This window comes from Benincasa hispida, chromosome 3, assembly GCF_027475165.1.
Source record: "Benincasa hispida cultivar pf3 chromosome 3, pf3_genome.v1.1, whole genome shotgun sequence".
In the NCBI taxonomy this organism is placed as follows: domain Eukaryota; kingdom Viridiplantae; phylum Streptophyta; class Magnoliopsida; order Cucurbitales; family Cucurbitaceae; genus Benincasa; species Benincasa hispida.
Genome location: NC_143480.1, coordinates 53862480 through 53879749, shown reverse-complemented (window position 1 = coordinate 53879749; position 17270 = coordinate 53862480). Strand labels below are relative to the sequence as shown.

The 17270-nt window shown below is 33.8% G+C and overlaps 1 protein-coding gene across 1 annotated transcript; it reads right to left on the bottom strand.

The window, feature by feature from the left end:
- Nucleotides 1–261: 261 nt before the first annotated feature.
- On the bottom strand, nt 262–3502 carry LOC120072653 (NADH dehydrogenase ubiquinone 1 alpha subcomplex subunit). The gene is made up of 3 exons (XM_039025085.2): nt 3321–3502; nt 3063–3181; nt 262–555 (listed from the first exon to the last, which is right to left on the bottom strand). The coding sequence occupies exons 1-2, from the start codon at nt 3429–3431 to the stop codon at nt 3089–3091; spliced, it is 204 nt and encodes a 67-aa protein (XP_038881013.1). The 5' UTR covers nt 3432–3502; the 3' UTR covers nt 262–555; nt 3063–3088.
- Between the last annotated feature and the right edge of the window lie 13768 nt (nt 3503–17270).

Sequence of the window (17270 nt, the reverse complement as noted above, 5' to 3'; positions counted from 1 at the left end):
CACAAAGAAACTCATAATTTCGGTTTCAATGTCTCTAGGTTTATGGTTGTCAGTTGTCACTCTCTCTGTAAACAGCTACTGTCATAAGCTATGGGAGAGCTGGAGAGTAGCCCTACAACCCGGTGTCTCAAACATTATAGCACATGATCCAGCCATATCAAAAACTATCATGCCTTCTACAACTTTAATTCTTGTTATTATTGCATCAGAATCTATAGCATGCTTTTGATAGGGGAAAAGAATGAAGAAAAAAACAAAGACTTACAAGAGTTCCAAGCTATTCATCAATCATTTGAGTACAGGGTTTCCTCCTGCTCGAGGCAAGAGCTAGTTCCAGAAAACAGAAACTCACTATCAACATACGGGAGAAAATCTACTTTGATATAAAGAAGTAATTCTTGATGATCAATTTTACATATGTTCAGATCAAGAGAACAATAAAGAAAATTGACAATACATGGCAGTGACCAGCATTGCATTGACATCGACATCTGTATTCTGCAACAAAAGCTTTTTATTCCTTTATCAAGAGTGCATCCACCACAACTCCTTCACCTAGGATTACATTAGCGTTAGTTCTAAATTCAAGAGTCTCCTAAAGTATAGTGAGAAATTAAAAGATAGAGAAAAGGACCAAAAGCCTCAGAAGCAAAGCTGAGAGTCCATTATAGGAAAGAAACCCAAGAATTCAAATTGAATTATGCACAAAACCTATGAGTGTAAGTGTGCATGTGAGCAAGGCGTTTTAAAATGTTCAAATTTCAAGTGTGTATTTTGAGTATCAAAGCTCTATGTAGCAGGGTAAAGGAGGATTGTTTAGGCAACTTCCATGTTTTGCGGAAGCTCTATGCAAAGCTGAGAGTCCATTTAATAGCTACACGAGCTCGGTAAAAAAGATACCCATGAATTCAAATTGAAATCTTGCACAAAACCTATAAGTGAAAGTATGCATGTGAGCAAGCAATTTTAAAATGTTAAAACCTCAAAAGAGTGTTTTTGGGTGTCAAGGCACACTATGTAATAGGAAATGGTTTTGGATTTAGGTATGCTTCCACGATTTACGGAAGACAATACTTGAGGTGATATTTCAAAAAGAAATCCCTCCATTGCAGTAGCACCAGAAAATTCACACTAAAAAAATGAGGAAATATTCCTGTGAAAAAAATAAAATAAAAAGAGGAATACGAGTCAAGTATATGGCTAAAACTGTTCAGAAGGGACTAGATTAGGCTGTAGATATGAATGGAACTTATCCAAAAACTTCTAAGAACTTTGTCAAAATGGGCACTAGAGTTGTTACAGATTCAAATTTCTACATAAACTTTAAACATTAAGCTCACACACAAGTGGTTCTCCCACGGCAAGAACAAGTGAATCCAGATAACCAACTAAACCAACATTGGCCATTGACTTGAACCACACTTCAGTTGGAGGAGTGGCAAGAAAGTGCCTTCCTAACCCGTCTGACATATTAAGAAAATTTACCCTTTTTAATTTTTTTAAAAATATTATAATCATTTTTTGGATAGAAACTTTTTATTAATGATATAAAATTACAAAAAAGGGGCTATCCAGTATCCAGAGGGATTGTCCCCCCCCCCCCCCCCCAAAAAAAAAAAAAAAAAAAACTCTTTCTTTGGGCTTTAAGAGAAGTGAAACCATAGCTATGAAAGTATGAAGATATTTTACAACAAGAGAGAGCCAAAAATGATAAAAATTATACAACACCATCAATTATCCTATTCTTTATCCTTGAAGACACGAAGATTTTGTTCATTCCAAACGAACAGAACGAGGCTCTTGCAAAAATAAGCTACAAGAATCGCTTTTCATTTTTGAAAGGATGGATGATCAAAACACGGGCAAGCAGAGAGTGAGAATCTCTGGCAATGCAACTGCCTAATTGAAGGCTGTCAAAAGAAAAGATGTCCCCAAAAAGAAGTGGCAAATGAACATGAAATGAAGTTTTTCTGGCTCTCTCTCTCTCTTTTGTAGTTCCAATACATGATTCATGAACCGTGGAGATCTTTTTTTTTTGCAAATCTCACCAAGCACTAGCTCACACATGGCTCACACATGCCATGTTGCATGCCTCCAATTTCTCCTCCCTCACACACACACACACACACAATGCACAGTGCTCCCTCTCAGTTCTCCATCTCTCAACTCCTACTCTCTTAGTTACAATTCTCTCATGCATTAGCCTTTATCTTAACTTCACAGACTCTCATCTTATCTATCAGTCATAGTGCTCAAGTCACCATTGCCCAACTAAACTGAGAGTTGAATGGCCGGTTGAAATAAATCGCCTGGAGCTGTCATGTTGACATTTGACACTACGTGGAAACTTAAAGGCCAGTTTTGGCGCAAAGTTTGGACTAAAACCATCGCAAACAAACCACTGTGCACCCGGTTATTCCTAAATCTTGGGATTTCTGTTGAAAATGCAGGAACAACTACAGTTAACTACCCAACTAACTAGCAGCAGATTATCAATGACTGGCACAAATCGCATAGCAACAAAATGGACACATGAACTAGAGCTAAATTCCTAGTTCCTACAACATATTTTAATGGAATAGAGAAAAGAAGGGCTTTTGATGGAACAGATAAACAATTTTTGGTAACTTGGGACTTTACGGACATCGTTCTTGGGGTGCCTTTTCCTGTTTTATCACAAGTAATCCCCTCATCAGTCTGGGAGAGTGTGTTTCCACAACTCCCTAGGCTTATGTTAGTTAGATTGTCTTATACATTGCATTCATCGATAGAAATTCGATTCCTATAAAAACAAATACATACACACTAAAACTCGAGCATCCAAATCAATAGCTTGTAATCATTGCCAACATTAATTAAAGAAAAAATTTCGCTTTAAACGTACAGATGCCTTACATTAAAAATAAAAAAAATCACACTACAGTTAAAATTCAACATTCTCCGAGTCCAAGAGATAGAACAACCACCCACCAAGAAAGATGATTGTCCTAAACGCTTCATACTCCCAAGATCAACTTTCCAAAAAACGGAAAAAACAGTAATTAGAACGCATAAACACGTACCAGGGGATACAGGTCCGGAAAAAAAATTAACTATGAGAAGCGGCGGAGAGATTCTCCACGAGTTTCTTGTCCCTGCGTTCCATGGCCACGTCCCACATATCATTACCGATGTGCTTTGGCTGCAAAAACGACGAACAACAGGAATCAAAATCCGGAAACTGATTACAGAGATCGGTGATCGAAACTCAAAGAAAGGAGATCCATTGAGCAAAGAATAGGGGAAAACGCTAAAATCAAAATCAGTAGAAAGTAAATTACCCGGCCATGGGCGGCTTTGTGGATGTGATATTGAGCATTTCCCATTATACAGAGCATTCCGGCGATAATTCCTAGAGGAAGTGCCGCTTCCATCCATCTCCATCCTGCCATTTTTCTCTCTGGTGTTGAAAATCTCGGGGGTTCCTCCGATGGCTACACGAGCTCGACGATATATCTCGCATGGCTCATGGGCCTTGGATTGGGCTTGTATTCTACGTATCTTTAAGGCCCAATTATTTAGTGGACCACTCTTTGGAAACGACCCAATTTTTTTCATATTATTTTAATGTTGATTTAAGCCTAACTTTTAAAAAATAATAATAATAAATTTTGTACTTTATTTTTAAAATATTCTTGAACTTTAACTTTTAAACTTTTTAATAACACCCTTCATCTTTCTAAAAATGTTTTAAAAAATACTCTTACTATTATTACTTTTGGATGCAACTGTTAATTTCAAAAAATACATTTAGTTTTTAAAAGTTTCAATGATATTCTCAATTTTAACAAAAATGTATATATTGTTTCTCTTATAGACAGAAAGCATTAGCACTTCATTTGAAAAAATATTTATGAACTTTCAAAAGTTACATTATTATCCTTCACCTTTGAAAAAACTACTATTGTGAAACGTTTGGTTGGAGGTTATTCTAGATGATAATTGAGACATGCCTCCAAAACTCATGTTTGTTTCACAGTTTTTAACTTTTTCCTATAAATGATCTATTCCCAAATATTCTCATTTTCCACGGATAATGGTTTTATTTTCCCCATTTTTTATGTATTTCATTTTATATATGACCTCATTTTGTGTATAATTAATTAATTAATTAGTATTAATTTAACAAAAATAATATAGATATTTGTTTTAATAGATCAATAATAATGTAGTAAAAATATTTACTCAACTTAACAATCAATTAATTAGCTATAACATCTCAAATATGTTTAATTAGTAAATTACGATTATTTAACTTTAGTTTGTACAAATAATGATTTTTCAAAATAACAATTTCTTACTTTTTTTTAATAAAAAAACCATATAATTATTTATTAAATTTCATTTTAATTTGATCATTCATTATGAACATATAGTCATTATTGATTTATTGTTAGACATTTAGTATTTAAATCCTGAATTTAGTTTCAATTTAGTCTATAAGTTTCAAAATGTTCAACTGTATCTCTGAGATTTGAGTTTTGCTTCAATTTGGTCCATAAGTTTCAAGATTTTGCATTTTTAACATCAAATTTTCATTAAATACTCACGTTAAGTCGTTGACGTCAACTTCTCTTAATGAATTTTAAATAATTAAGGAGTGAGATTTTAAAATATAATTTTTAAAGTGATAAAAACAGAGAAACTTAATTAATCATAATTATTTTAAATTTATTAAGATACAATAATACTAAAGAACGAAAATGAGTATTTAGAAAAATCGAGGTTAAAAGTGTAAATCTTGAAATATATAAACTAAAATTGAAAGAAAAATCAAATGTCAATAATAAAATTGTAACATTTTGAAATTATAGATTAAATTGAAACCAAACTCAAAATTTAATAACTAAGACTTCGTTTAGTAATTATTTGGTTTTTTGGTTTTTGTTTTTAAAATTAAACCTATGTCATCCGTATTTCTTACCATGTTTTGCACCTTTACGGTGATCGAATTCTTAGTCAAATTCAAAAAACAAAAGCAACTTTTTGAAAGCAACTTTTTATAGTCCTCAAAATTGGGGTTGGTTTTTTAAACCATTGATGAAAAATAGATAATAAATGAAGAAATTTGGACGTGGAAGTAGGGGTGGATACGGTTCAGTTTGACCACCAAATTGAATCGAACCGAAATTTCTAATACGTGAAACCGAATCGAATCGATTCATTGGTTCAAACCAAACCGCATATATGCGATTCAGTTCGGTTTTAAATTAAATTTTGTTATTTAAATTAAAAACGGTTCAGTTTTAAATTCGGTTTTACTCTATATATATATTAGTTAAAAACGATTCGGTTCGGTTTCAACAAATTCATTCGGTTTCAAAATTTATTCAAACCGTACTGAACCACAATTTTCAATTTCACTAAATTTCATATTTGATTTGATTCGGTTTTTGTAGTTTGAATAGCCATCTTGGAAATAGTGTTTATAGAATTAATTTTAAAAAATAAAAATAAAAAATAAAATAATTATCAAATCGAAATTAAATAGGTGACATTTTGAAATACATACACTATATACAAAAATCGATAGAAAGAGTAATTTTTACCTTAATTTTATTTTGAGTATTGTCAATGTGTCGTTTCCACAAGAAAACGCCGTCGTTTGAAATTCGGATTCAAAATGAAAGGTGGAGTCCAAGTTTGTCTTATTCTCCAGCTAGGACTAAATTTATTTACAATTAGACCCTTTTACTTTACAATCTTTGCAAATAAGACTCCTCTCTCCTCACTTCACTCACCCAAGACGCAACCTCCATTAAATGCATGGTGGACACGTGTCGTCCATCCGCCACACTTAGAGGAGGATAAATAATAAATAATCATTAAATATGTTTCTTTTCCCTAACATTTATTACAACCGTTAAATTATTAAAAGAAAGAAAAAAAAACAATGAGGGCCACAAAAACTTTTGAACCACCGACTTACCACTTTTCTTAAAATAAATAAATAAATAAAAATAAATTATACAAAATTTACATAAAATTTTTAACTTGTCAGAAATTCATTTCAACTTTCAAAAGTTTAAAAAAAAAAAACAATTTCTTAATTTTTTATAAAAAAGGAAAAAAATATTTCTAAAAGTTTCAAAAATATCTTTCAATTTTTTTAAAAAATATATATCTTTACTCTTTTTATTATTAGTTTATGAATAAAAATCGTGAATACTTTGGTTCTTCTCTATTTTTCTTCTTTTTTTCTCCACTCTTCGGCAATACTCTCACTCTCTTACTCTCGTTTTTATTAATTGTTCGACAAAAATAAATAAATTAATAAAAACTACTCATTTCTATTGGCAATTTGTTTTCTAAGGTCAACAGTTTGAATTTAAAACAGCAAATATAGTATTTTCTAAAACTTATTATAAATATAGTATTTTAATGAAACATATTAATTGGAATTATATATACATCAACATATATCGATTAAATTATTAAAAAACATATTGATTAATTATAATAACATTAAATTATAAAAAGTACTATTCAACTTTACTGTTTGATTTTAAAATACTTCAATATTTACCAAAGTCGCAATGTTTCCTTCACTTTTCATAAATGTTTATAAAACATGCTTAAAGTATAAAATTCCTTTAGAATTCTGACAAAAACTTGGGACATGAGATAATGTAGTGGCGGGTGTCCTAAAATAAAAACTTGCAGGTCACTACCACACCACATTGTTTCAAGCTTCACTTCCTTTTAGAATTATAAAGAATTTATATTTCAAAAGTTATTTTGAAATGTTTATGAAAGTTTAAGGGTAATATTGTAATTGTTGAAACGACTACCGATAAAAAATGACAGGAATGGAAGCTCAAAATTTAGTAGTAGCAAATAAAACCTGCAAAATAGAAACTTGTGAAAAGCTAAGTTGCGGATCACGCTCTCTTTAAGACATTTCTCAGCTCTGCTCTTTGTGCAAGCAGTTCATAAAGAATGTCATGTCGTTCCAATAATAAAACAACTCAGATTAAATCTGTCTTGACCAGAACTGTACTAGAAACCGATCAGAAATACTCACACCCTTCTAGACTGTGCTAAAAAAAACATAGGAAAAAACATGTGGTTGAGAAAGAAAACACAGAAGAACTGCAATCATTTTCAAAATTATGTATTTTCGAAGAACTAAAAAATAGTTTATTAAAAGTCATTGAAGGCCAATGGTGAACGCGCAAAATAGAGTAACGTGCACGGAGGCCAAAGATGAATGCGCAAAATAGAGTAACGTGTGTGTGTTAACGACGTAGGAAAAAACATGTGGTTGAGAAAGAAAACACATAAGAACTGCAATTATTTTCAAAATTATGTATTTTCGAAGAACTGAATCATAGTTTATTAAAAGGCATTGAAGGCCAATAGTGAACGTGCAAAACGGAGTAACGTGCACAGAGGCCAACGATGAATGCACAAAATGGAGTAATGTGTGCGTGTTAACGAGAAGAAAAACTTATGATTATTAAATGAGAAAAAACAGATGATTTGCCTAGAGGAATTTAAAAACTTAATTAAATGAAAGTTTTTTTTAAGGTAACAAATTATTATCTCACACACCACGCCACGCCACGCCCGATGGACGGCCCGCGATAGCATCGTGCGTGTGTGGAAAGATCATCAAATTCTCATTTTCCTACCTCCTCACCCCTTCTAATATTTAGATACCCCTTGGGGCCCAGACTCACAAGGAAAGATAGGGGTAAATAAGGAGGCATCTTTTTGTTGTCCCAATCAATGTAGGATTCTCTACTTTTCTTTTTCTTTCATTGAAAAATTTTTCACCAACAGTAACTTATGAAAGTATAATACTTATAAAATTGAGGAAAATTTTCATAGGTATTTTTTTATATATAAAATTATGCTTTATGACAATAATAATCAATGATAAACTTATATTAAAAAGGAGTTATTAATTATAAACCGATATATTGGTCAACCAAGATCATTGACATACTAAGGGTTGACAAAATTTCCCAGGGATGGGGAGGTTATCCCCACTCTGTCCCTGACCCCGATCCTGCCCAATTTAGATTTTTAATATATATATATATATATATATATGGTATTGAACTCTTTACATTTAGCTTAGTTTTTAATCTAGCCCAGAAGAAGCTCTTGAATCAACGTAGGGCCAAATCAGTTATAGGAGAACTATACTAACTTGCCGCTGGTGACTTTCTCAGGGCTTCGCAGGAGAAGAAAGAAGGTCTGGATCAAATTTCTAATGAAACGAAGGTCCCCCTTACTCCTTACTTTCTATTAAAACTTTATAAAGCTCTAAGAGAAAGGGTTGGTTGAGAACTATTGATTGTAACCATAGTTGTTACAGTCACTCAATGGAAATGTTCGTCTTTGGAATGAGAAATTTAGTATCATTTATGATTCCAGTTGAGAAGAAGTGAAAGTGAAATAAATATGCTCATTGGGGCTAAATCGTATTACACCAAGCAACAACATTGAATCCTGTCATAAGACCTTCTCAAGATCCATCGGAAAGACCACAAGCCTCGATAAGGCAGAGAAAAAAGAGATATGGCTCTTGAAGGGACTTTGCCTAATCCTCACTCTGGATTAAAGGATTCCAAGGATGTCGGGCTCTAAATTGATTAATCCTAACTAAAGTGTCTAAGCCCAAACCAAAGGGAATTTTAGGATTTTTTTAAAGGTCCTCGTGGGGAAACAAAAGGGGAAATAAGGAATGGGTTCCCGTGGGGATCTATTTTTCCAACGGGGAATTCCTTCCCCTGTCCCTGCCTTCAAATGGTGGGGACGGGGGCAAGGATGGGGGTAAATTCCCCTATCGGGAACGGGGATGAGGCACCCCTCCTCACCCCACCCCAGCTCTATTGCCTGTTGGAATTTAAAAAACACATGTAATAGTGGAAGCGAAGATCGATAACGTTCTAATTACATAAAAACAAGAATAAACATGCATAAAGGATTAGAAATTACAACCTTTGTAGAATCCACCACAATCTTCCTCTCCGGAGCTTGATCGACACCACCAACGGTAAATCCTCGCTATTTTCTGGTTGAAGAACACGGTTGTGGGATCGTTTTGTTAGTGAAAACAAGTGAATTTCACTTTAGTAAAAGGAGAGTAAAGAGATTTTAGTGGAAGAGTTTAGGTCAAAGGTCAAAGAAGCATTAGTTTTTTTTTTACAAAATTCAAAAACCAAACTATTTATAGACAAATTACATGCAAAATCCTATCTTGCATTTCTTCCATCTCAAACTCCACTAGCATGTAATTTTTAGGTGTCAAGTTTGGGAAGTGTCACTTCAAAGTCTACTTAGTTAGTGGGAAAATCCAAAAATTGAATTTTTTCACTAGCTAATTTAAAAAATCAATAAATCAATTTTTTTTGAAAAAAAACATTTTCATGATTTAGAAAATATTTAAAAAACAAATTTAATATCACAAATTAAATTATTTTTGACACCTAACTTTGATTGATCATATTAATCAAGTTTAAAAAACATTTTCATGCTAACGTTCAAGAATACTCTAAAAACTAATTAATTAATAAATTAATTATTTAATTGTAAATTATATCTTATATAAAATACAATTTTTCCTAAAGCCTGAATTTGAACATTTTAAATTCTTATTTCACCTAGTTCTTCAATTTCGTCCATAGTGAGTTAGTAAGGAGACCCGTGGACCTATAGATCGTGGGCGGGTCTCCAATGATTCGAGACTAATCGGTCAAAATTTATAACCTAGTTAATCAACATTCATTAACTAACAGGATTGTCCATATAGCCTGTAGTTGCACTCCTCTCACTGTAGATATATTATGTGTCCATTTGATATAACCGTCATCGATAAGTTGATCATTCACAAGTTGCCCGTAACCTCAACTAGGTCAAATACTGAAATACCCCTAAGTTACATCTTTTCTCCTTAAGTACCACTTTCCCTCTAATAAACAATTGATTTAGGATCATAATCACTAAATCCATTCCTTCTCAGGCCAACGAGAGGATGGAGCCCATTGTTCAAGACCCGAGATCAACCTTTGTTCCCACCGTTCCTAGAATTGGTAGGAGTGAATTCCATCTTGCAAATTCTATATTCCCAACCATCTACCCGATCTTATCCTTGAAATAGGAGGCATATTAAGTAGCGATGTTGAGCTCACCCTCATCTATGCAAATCAAGGGACAATTGCGAATAAACATAGTCTATAGACAGCTCAGGATTCAGATCAAATTATCTAGGTCATCGAGAAGTGAAATTAATCAGTGTTAACAATAAACGCTGTTAATACGTAACAGTGATTATTTCGTGGTCTGTCTTATACAACCTCATCGTGTAGAACACTCTTGCTCATATGTCTTTACATGAATGAACTGATCACGCTGTTTATGACACTTTACAACATTTGTAACAATCATAGAGCGGGCCGTATTCAATAGTATCTCCAGAAATAGGTACCCAATCTAATCCAAGTACTATAGATGGTTTAGGCTATTTTACTTGAACTTGATTTAGTTATGTCTCCACATAAAGTCAAAGTATTCATTACAATAGCCAAAGGTTCGTAGTTTATTGGAGTTAGAGTTATTAAACAATCAAAAACATTTGTCTGGATAAAGTTCATATATATTTACTGTTTACAAAATTACGAGTTTTAGGACACACAATCCAACACCCTAGACGTACCTACATTTGGATTTAGAAATGCGATTGAGATTATTTTCTAGAACGTTGAAAGTGATTATGAAAAAGTCTTCGCCTTTGGTGTTTGGTAAAATTGAATCTAAAATCATTTTTAAAACACATGTTAATTCTCACCATTTTAAAAATTTGTTTCATACTAGCTTAGTAGTAAATTTCATTATTTTTCAAAAAAAAAAAAAAAAAAAATCCTGAAGTATAATTTTTTTTAGTTTCTTTTTAATGGTGTGAATTAACATTAAATTTTAAATTTTAAATTTCAATTTCAAATTGAATTAATTTTATATATTTATTATAATTCTATTGCAACTAAATTATATATTTTAATTTTTCAAATTAATTAGTTCTGAATCGTTCTTTTGAAGAAAAAAAAATAACATATTGTTTTTTTTTTTTCTAATTGCAACTATTTCCTTTGAAAAAAAAATATTCCAGCTATTTCTCTCTCTCTATTCATCGAATTATAGGGTTTTTTTTGTTTCACAGAATTTCAGTTTTTAAAACCTAAGATACTATTATCTAGAAAACTTCAAAACTTATACGTTACGAGTGGATTCTAGAGCCACAGGCAAAAACGTCAATTAGGGAAGAAAGGAAGATTAAAGGAATAAGTTAGGAAACCAAACGGGCTTGGTCAGCCTCATCTAAGTTGAGGGAGGCCGGGGTCAAGCGACTAGGACAGGTGCATTGGTCGAGAGCTCAAAAGGCCAAAACCACAACGAAGAAGCCCAGACTAACCTAAAAAGAATATCGAGTGGGTCGATGTCAAATCGGGCATGACCCACATAGACTTGATCCAATGTAGATTCTAGAGCCATGAGAAAAAACGTCAATTAGGGAAGAAAGGAAGATTAAAGGAATAAGTTGGGAAACCAAACGGGCTTGGTCAGCCTCATCTAAGTTGAGGTCGGGGTCGAGCCACTAGGATAGACGCATTAGTTGAGAGCTCAAAAGGCCAAAAACACAATGAAGAAGCCCAGACCAACCTAAAAAGAATATCGAGTGGGTCGGCCTCAAACCGGGCATAACCCACATAGACTTGATCCAATGTAGATTATAGAGCCACGGGCAAAAACGTCAATTAAGGAAGAAAGGAAGATTAAAGGAATAAGTTGGGAAACCAAACGGGCTTGGTCAACCTCATCTAAGTTGAGTCCAGGGACGAGCCATTAGGATAGGCACATTGGTCAAGAGCTCAAAAGGCCAAAACCACAACGAAGAAGCCCAGACCAACCTACAAAGAATATCGATTGGGTCGGCCTCAAACCGGGCATGATCCACATAGACTTGATCCAATGTAGAATCCTAAAAGAATAAAAAAGAAGTTATTAGAGAACATAAGAGGAAAAGGATGAGGACGAGAACCTGTAAATAGAGAAAAATGGAGAGAAGCAAGGTAAGCTAATCGAATGACTGAAAAAAATTCGATCGAGAACCTTCAAACTCTTTCTAGCTTAAGTATTGGAGTGTATGTGAACTACACTACATCAGTGTGCAATTTTCTATTCTTTTGTAGGCAAGCTCTCTTACCTAAAAAATACAATTTTACCGTCGAAGCCTCTTTCAAGGTTAGCCTAATCTTCCTAACTAAAATTTGGCATCAATAGTTGGCATCGTCTGTGGGGAAGAATACTTGCTTGATAAAATTAAAACTCAGGAAAGTCTATCAAGAATTGAGTCGAAGTTTCATAAATATGAATTTGAATGAAGAAGGATCCGATTAAGAATGCTGCCACCGAAGTGTGCGAAAGATCGAGACCCCTCAGCCTCGATTAGGGGGACCGTACGATAAGGCCAAGTATAAAGATCTAGAGGCAAAAGTAGATGGGATAGGGCAGATTGTTGAAAGCGATCAGTCAGAAAAATAATCAAGGTAACAGAGGTTCTGACTTTGAACTTGTACAGGATCCGGCTGAGGGAAAAACACCAAGGATAGAAGGCACGGGGGAGTCTTATCCCCATATTTTCCAGATAGTTGAATACAAAGTAAAAAGAAAGGAACCATTGGTAAAGGGAGAAAGTAATCCCCAAAACCGTGAGGAGGGAAGCTAGAGCAAAAGTAGGAAGCTAAGGTCTGTGGCATACGTTCATAATAGTGGGTGTAGAGGGGAACGAATCCCGGAGCGGAAGCGTTTTGTTAGAACGTCTTGCATCCTGCAAATCGATTTTACATTAAACAAAATTATTATACAAAGCAAAATATATAAACATGTAAATTAGCATGCATTAGGGCAAAGATTAGAATGATTCTTACCTTTGTAGATTCCCAAGTGCCACGAACAATACTCTCCTAGTTCCAACGAACAGATCTCCAACGATCTTGATAACGGACAATTTTTTGAACAATCTTGAATACTACCACGAGAGTAACCTCATTATTCTCTAGGATTCCAATAGAGGGATATGTGGTATCCAACTATTGGGAGAGGGAGAGGAGAAAAAAGATTTTGAAGAGTAGAGAGGATTCTCTTAGAGAAAATCTTGCACAATAATACTAGGACATTGTGTATTATCGTTTCTCTTTTGGTGAGAATGTATATGTTGTAAAGGGCCATAAGAAGCTCTTTATATGGAGAAAAGGCCAAGCCCTTTTCCTAATATTTTCATTTTTCTATAATTAATTAAATAACACTTATTTAATTAATTAACCCATCTAATTAAATAACACTTATTTAGTTAATTAGCTCAATTAAATAATATTTATTTGATTTTAATTTGCTCAATAATTAGATGACTATTTATACTTTAAACCCAATTTAATGTATATATTTAATTATCATATACATCTCACGTATAAGTACAAAACCTCTATATTAATTAATTCTTTGCGAATCTAATTCACTTGAATTAATTAATTTGAATCTTATTCAAATATTACTTTCCAATTTAATTATAGATCATATCCATAACTAATTATATATTAATCATATTAATATATAGTCTCCTCAACCTAATTTGAACAATTCAAATTATCCCTCTTAAGCATCCTCTAGTGAGCTAACAAGGAGACCTAGTAGACTTGTAGATCAGAAGTGGTACAGTGTGAACCATAGGTCGTATTGTGCCCAAATTAAATTTCATGACTTGCTCCATTAAATATAGCAAAGGAAGTACGCGGTCAATCCACAGAAAGTCAATTTGGATTTCTCAAATTTGAAACTTATAGGATGTAACTGGGGGGAGGGGGGTGATTGTGAAAATCGTAAATTATGTGAAAATTAAAATACACAGCGTAAATTGAGAGAGTTTTGTGTAAAAGTGTCAATTGAAACAAAACAATTAGCATGGTTCGTTCTAGTTTATTCCATTTCCCTTTTCAATTCTATCATAGACTAACTCATACAGTTAATGTGAGATTTTTCAACTGAAACTTAGCCTACTCATTTAGATACCTAATCGGTAGTCCATAAAATCAAGTTAAATGAAAGAAAAGCAAGAATCTTCCACTAATCTATAAATCAACAAGCATTAAGATTAAGGGCAATGCTAAGCCAAACAATCGATTTCATCGTCTAATCAATTATTTGAGCAAGAATTATCTAGATTATAAAGTAATGCTTATTAAATGGAATCCAATTTAACTTCACAAACTTTATTAATCCTTGCTTCTAGGTGATTACTACCTAACGATTACAAATTAAGGCCAATAAAAGCAATCAATCATGCAAACATAGCCAATTTGTCAGATTATCTCATGCAAGACAGATTGAATAATAAGTCAAGATAAATTCTCATACAAAATAGAGTAATCTCAGCGGAATTACAAACCGAATCTCAAGAATGAAAATGGAATGGAAATAAACTACGAAACCCAAGCTAAGTACTTATCCTTTAGCCACAAATCATCTTCTAAATTTAATCCTCAAGTTCTATGGTGCTCTAAGGGGCAAGAAAAACCAATAATCTGATCAGAGGAGAGGAAAAAATCGAGTAAAAACAGAGTGGCGGCCAACTGCTCGTAGTGTGTAACCTAAACTCGAACCGACGGTGTATTTATAGAATTTGTTGCAGCATTGCAACGTTGCCCTGCTTCCGTGCGTCTGCCTCCATATTTGTAGCATTGCAAGCTTGTTTCTTCATGAACGGATAGCTACTTCCTTATAGCGTTGCGCAAGCTAAAATTGAGCATTGCAATGCTCTGACTGGCAGAATTCTTCAATTCCTCGGTTTTTTTTCTCCATTTGTGCAATTTAGCTCCTATCTTTGCCATCTTAACATCTTTTTATCCCGAACACTTCATTCAACCTCTTATACACCCGAGTCCTACAAAACCATCAATTTAAACACATTAAATAACTTAACAATCCCAAATTAAATAGAGGAAGATAACACATTTTCGGTGCTATCAAATACCCCCAACTTAGCTCTTGATCGTCCTCGAGCAAGGTAGAACAAACAATCATACACGAATAATCAGTTTGTCAAACCATAATGTTCTCTACTCAAGCCTCAACAGTCAACTAGAATCATACACACAATCGATTAGGCATTCAAAAATCATTTCACCATTTCAAGATAAGTTTGAAATTCATTAAAAGCTTTGTCATGCATGTACAAGCACAAAGTTATTTATTTTAAACAAGAGCAAGCCCATAATAGCCTTATGAATCCTCAGTTTGTTTTCCTCCCACACTAGCTCGAAGGATCTAGAATTAGGTTTCCTAAGTTCAAAGTTGCAATGACATTAAATTAGAGTGATCAAAATCTATTCATTCATCGCCTTTTATTACGTGCTTTTCTTTTCTCTCTTTTGTTTTTTCCCAAATGAAGAGGAAACTTAATCTAGGAAGGCGACTTTTGTTTTGGCTTGTCCACACGGGTTACGTGAATGCCATCTAACTACGGGCCGATTTCCCTTCAAAAGTGCCTAAGTTTACTCATTCCTTTGGGATACTTCAGCTCAGAGGGAAACCACAGGTTTCATGGCTGCCTCAAGTTAATCATACCTTGAAGAAGAGGAGTAAACCTTTTTTTTTTTGGAAGAGCGAATTGTGATATCAATTGACTATATCTCAAGGCATGCATTACTAAATTGAACCGTAAAAAAACTAATATATATCACCAAGGCCTTTTGGAGTGATAACAAACTTATGGTCCCATAATTAAATTCTAAGCAAGCAAACAAGATCAAGATAGATATGCAAATGACTTGTAGATATATGGAAAAAAAATTAAGCAAAATTTTCAAAAACGCAATGAAAATCGTGAATCATTTCATCCGACCCATTCTCATGCAAAAATAATTCATACGAGTACATCATGGACTAGACATCGCTAGGAACCAAACAGTAAAACAAACCACAATCAAGCATAATCTAAATAAATCCAAATACCCCACCCCCAACTTTAAAAGCACACATTGTCCCCAATGTGATTAAAAATAAAGCACGAGGGATTCGGATATTTCCCTGAACAACGGAGTGAAGGAAGGATTTAGGAGACTCAAATCAAATCTTCTCCACAAATAATCCTAACAATTCAAGAATGATAGAAGGAATGTAACGACCGGATCCTTACATATTATGGTCCGACCGCTACGACATGCATACTTAGACTTTTCTATCATGAGATGAGTTTTGGCAAAAATCTCAAAAGAACATATCTAAGATTTTATTAATTAGGTAGAAAACTATATAAGAAAAAATTTATTTTACAAAATACTAGGATCCATAAAACATCAGCGTAGTGATACAAAAATGCATATGCCTATAATAGTGAGTTTGATGGTTGGCCATTTGAGCGACGTCCAGTTCTATCACCTACGCTGTGTCTTTACCTACAAAGTCTGTAAAAATAGTATGAGTATATAATATACACAGTAAGTAGTTCTCACATAGGGTAGTGACCAAATGCACAATCACATGCAACATGTCCTGAAAACATATGATTGGGATCGAAAACATATAATAACATGTGGTAGTCGGTTATGCTTCTAACGTAAATTTCTCCGCCCTGATAGGAAGATGAGGACTAAGGCAGAAACTAGCCTATCTGATGATTAACGGGTCATGCAGTCAGTAGGGTCAGAGTCGCATCCAACATCAACTATTAACATAAACGTAAGATTGGACTAGAGGGGTGCAACCATACATACCCTGTTAGTCCCTAGCATAATCTTGACATAGAATTGGGTCTAGAGGGGTGCAACCATACATGCCCTGCTAGCCCTAGAAGCATAACCTTTATTTAATTAAAATTTAATCTTATGAACAAACATAATGCATGGGGTCCCTTGTCGATAAACGTATTTTAAACATGTAATGCAACATAACAATAACATAATTATGCAACATATTAAAGGTACAAAACCATGAAACACTTAAAGAGAGGGTGAGATAAACTACTTACTTTGACTACGATCCTAGTAATTCCTTATTATTCCTTATGGTTTAATCAGTAGTGCTTTCCCTCTTAAACCAGAAGGAAATTTGGGCAGCACTTCCCTCGTGTTTCCTTCTTCAAACTAACATAATTACTTCACCCTTTTCACACGATTTTTATTACTGAGTTTTGTTTGAGAATCCGTTTAACTTCCAGCCTAAAGCCTCCT

Bases quoted from the DNA above. Each gene is read 5' to 3' on its own strand.
- LOC120072653 (XM_039025085.2), bottom strand. From the start codon at position 3,431: ATGGCAGGATGGAGATGGATGGAAGCGGCACTTCCTCTAGGAATTATC. The intron at 3,182-3,320 runs GTAATTTACTTT...TCGTTTTTGCAG, and splicing joins ACAAAGCCGCCCATGGCCGG to CCAAAGCACATCGGTAATGA.